Source organism: Seriola lalandi, unplaced genomic scaffold (assembly GCF_002814215.2).
Source record: "Seriola lalandi dorsalis isolate HSWRI2012SDOR001 ecotype SW California unplaced genomic scaffold, Sedor1 jcf7180002034211, whole genome shotgun sequence".
Taxonomy (NCBI): Eukaryota; Metazoa; Chordata; class Actinopteri; order Carangiformes; family Carangidae; genus Seriola; species Seriola lalandi.
This window is the reverse complement of record NW_019504787.1, coordinates 1-1,705: the sequence shown is the minus strand read 5'-3', so window position 1 is coordinate 1,705 and position 1,705 is coordinate 1. Positions and strand designations below refer to the sequence as shown.

General features: G+C 40.8%; 1 protein-coding gene across 1 annotated transcript; it reads right to left on the bottom strand.

The window, feature by feature from the left end:
• Positions 1 to 667: 667 nt before the first annotated feature.
• Positions 668 to 1,699, bottom strand: LOC147819876 (stonustoxin subunit beta-like; the record flags this gene model as incomplete). The annotated part of the gene is made up of 2 exons (XM_087169708.1): positions 668 to 1,505; positions 1,636 to 1,699. Coding segments are annotated over 2 exons (597 nt in total), but the record flags the coding sequence as incomplete, so codon positions are not given.
• Positions 1,700 to 1,705: the final 6 nt, after the last annotated feature.

Sequence of the window (1,705 nt, the reverse complement as noted above, 5' to 3'; positions counted from 1 at the left end):
AAATAAAAAAAACGACCACCATTCAAAGGAAAATCTTTTTAGATTTGAAGGATAGGTTTACAAATTTCAGACAGCCAAGCGTCCATATGAACATTGAAATTAGAGAGATTTTGAGTCTTCACTTTGGATGTTGGACTTCAAACTTTATTGAGTCACCTGAGGATCAAACCAAAGACTGTAAAACACCTGAAGAGTCCTCTAACACTTTGAGACATTATGTCAGAGACACTGGAGACATCATTTCTAAAAGCTAGTCAGTCTTTCTTTGAGTATCGGACTGTCTGATATGATAAGGATCAAACACACAACCTCTAAATGTCTCACCACTTATGTTGTGAGAGATTTTGAGTTTTCACTTTTAGTGTTGGACTTCAAAGTTAATTTAGTCACTGAGGAGTAAAACCAGGACCTCAAACCATTTGACAAGTCTTCCAACAACTTGAGAGACTGGGACAGAAAAAAAACGGTTCTTCTCTCTGAGAATTTCCGTCTTTCCTCTGAACATTGGCTTTCAAAATTAAATCTCTATCTCAGGATTGAACCAACAATGTCAAAACTTCCAGAGAGTCATCAACCACCTGGATCCTCTTGGAAAAACCTCATTAGTGTTTTAGTTTGAACTGAATCAACTCAGTAGTCCTCAGATTTAGAGAAAGACAAAACACTGTTACTCACAATGAGGCTTTTATTGTGAAAACATAAGAAAATAAGGGTTAGAGAGGAAAAAAAAACAGCAACAAAAGTCAGCAACATGTTTATCCTTTAATAACCGTAGCTTCCATCTTTAAAGGAAGACGAATTAGTTTACAAGAATCATTTAAAAAAAAAAAAAAGTTTAAAAAATAAACTGATTTAATATATGAACCTGAAAACGTGTGTGTAAAAGAGACAGACATGTAGAAACTGAACTGACAGACTGATCTGTTCAACAGTGAGAGAGTTTCTCTAACAGAAGGAGACTCTCTGCTACAATCAACACAGAGAAATTGAGGAACTAGGCCAGAACCTAAACCCAAACCCAGGATAAAGAGGTTCAGTGAAGGTGGTGTTGAAGGTGTGGAGGTGGATCAGTGAGTCAGAAGAGACTCTGTAGAAGGACAGAGTGCCAGCAGGATAGTCCACATACACTGCTACTCTGTCAGGGACAGAGGAGGAGGAGGGGATAGGTGTCACTCCGTTATTGTGCCAGACAGAGTACCCAAAAACATCAGAGCAGAACAGAGTCCAGGACTGCTCGTTCCATCCAAACTCCCCGTCTTTACTGTCTCCTTTCCTTCTGATTCCTCTGTAACTCACTGATATGTCAACTCTTCCTCTCCACTCGACCTCCCAGTAACAGCGACCATCCAGTCCAGTTCTACACAGCAGCTGAGGCCAGTGGTCAAATCTGTGTGGATGATCAGGATACGACTGATCCTCCTCCACATATGTCACTGTCCTGTTGTTGCTGGATAGTTCGATCTTTGTGTGTACTGTGTTTGTGTCGAGTGTGAGTTCACAGGAATCTGATGGAGAGAACAAGATACAGCTGCAGTTACTGATTGATCATCTGATCAGTTATTGACATTTTGATGAGGACTCATGACATCAGTGATGTGACAGTTTGAGGATCAATAAAATTAAAAACACACTTACACTTCCTCAGACCTGGTGTCAACCATCGGACTCCACCAGGATCCACCCTGAAAGTGGGGGGGGGGGGGGG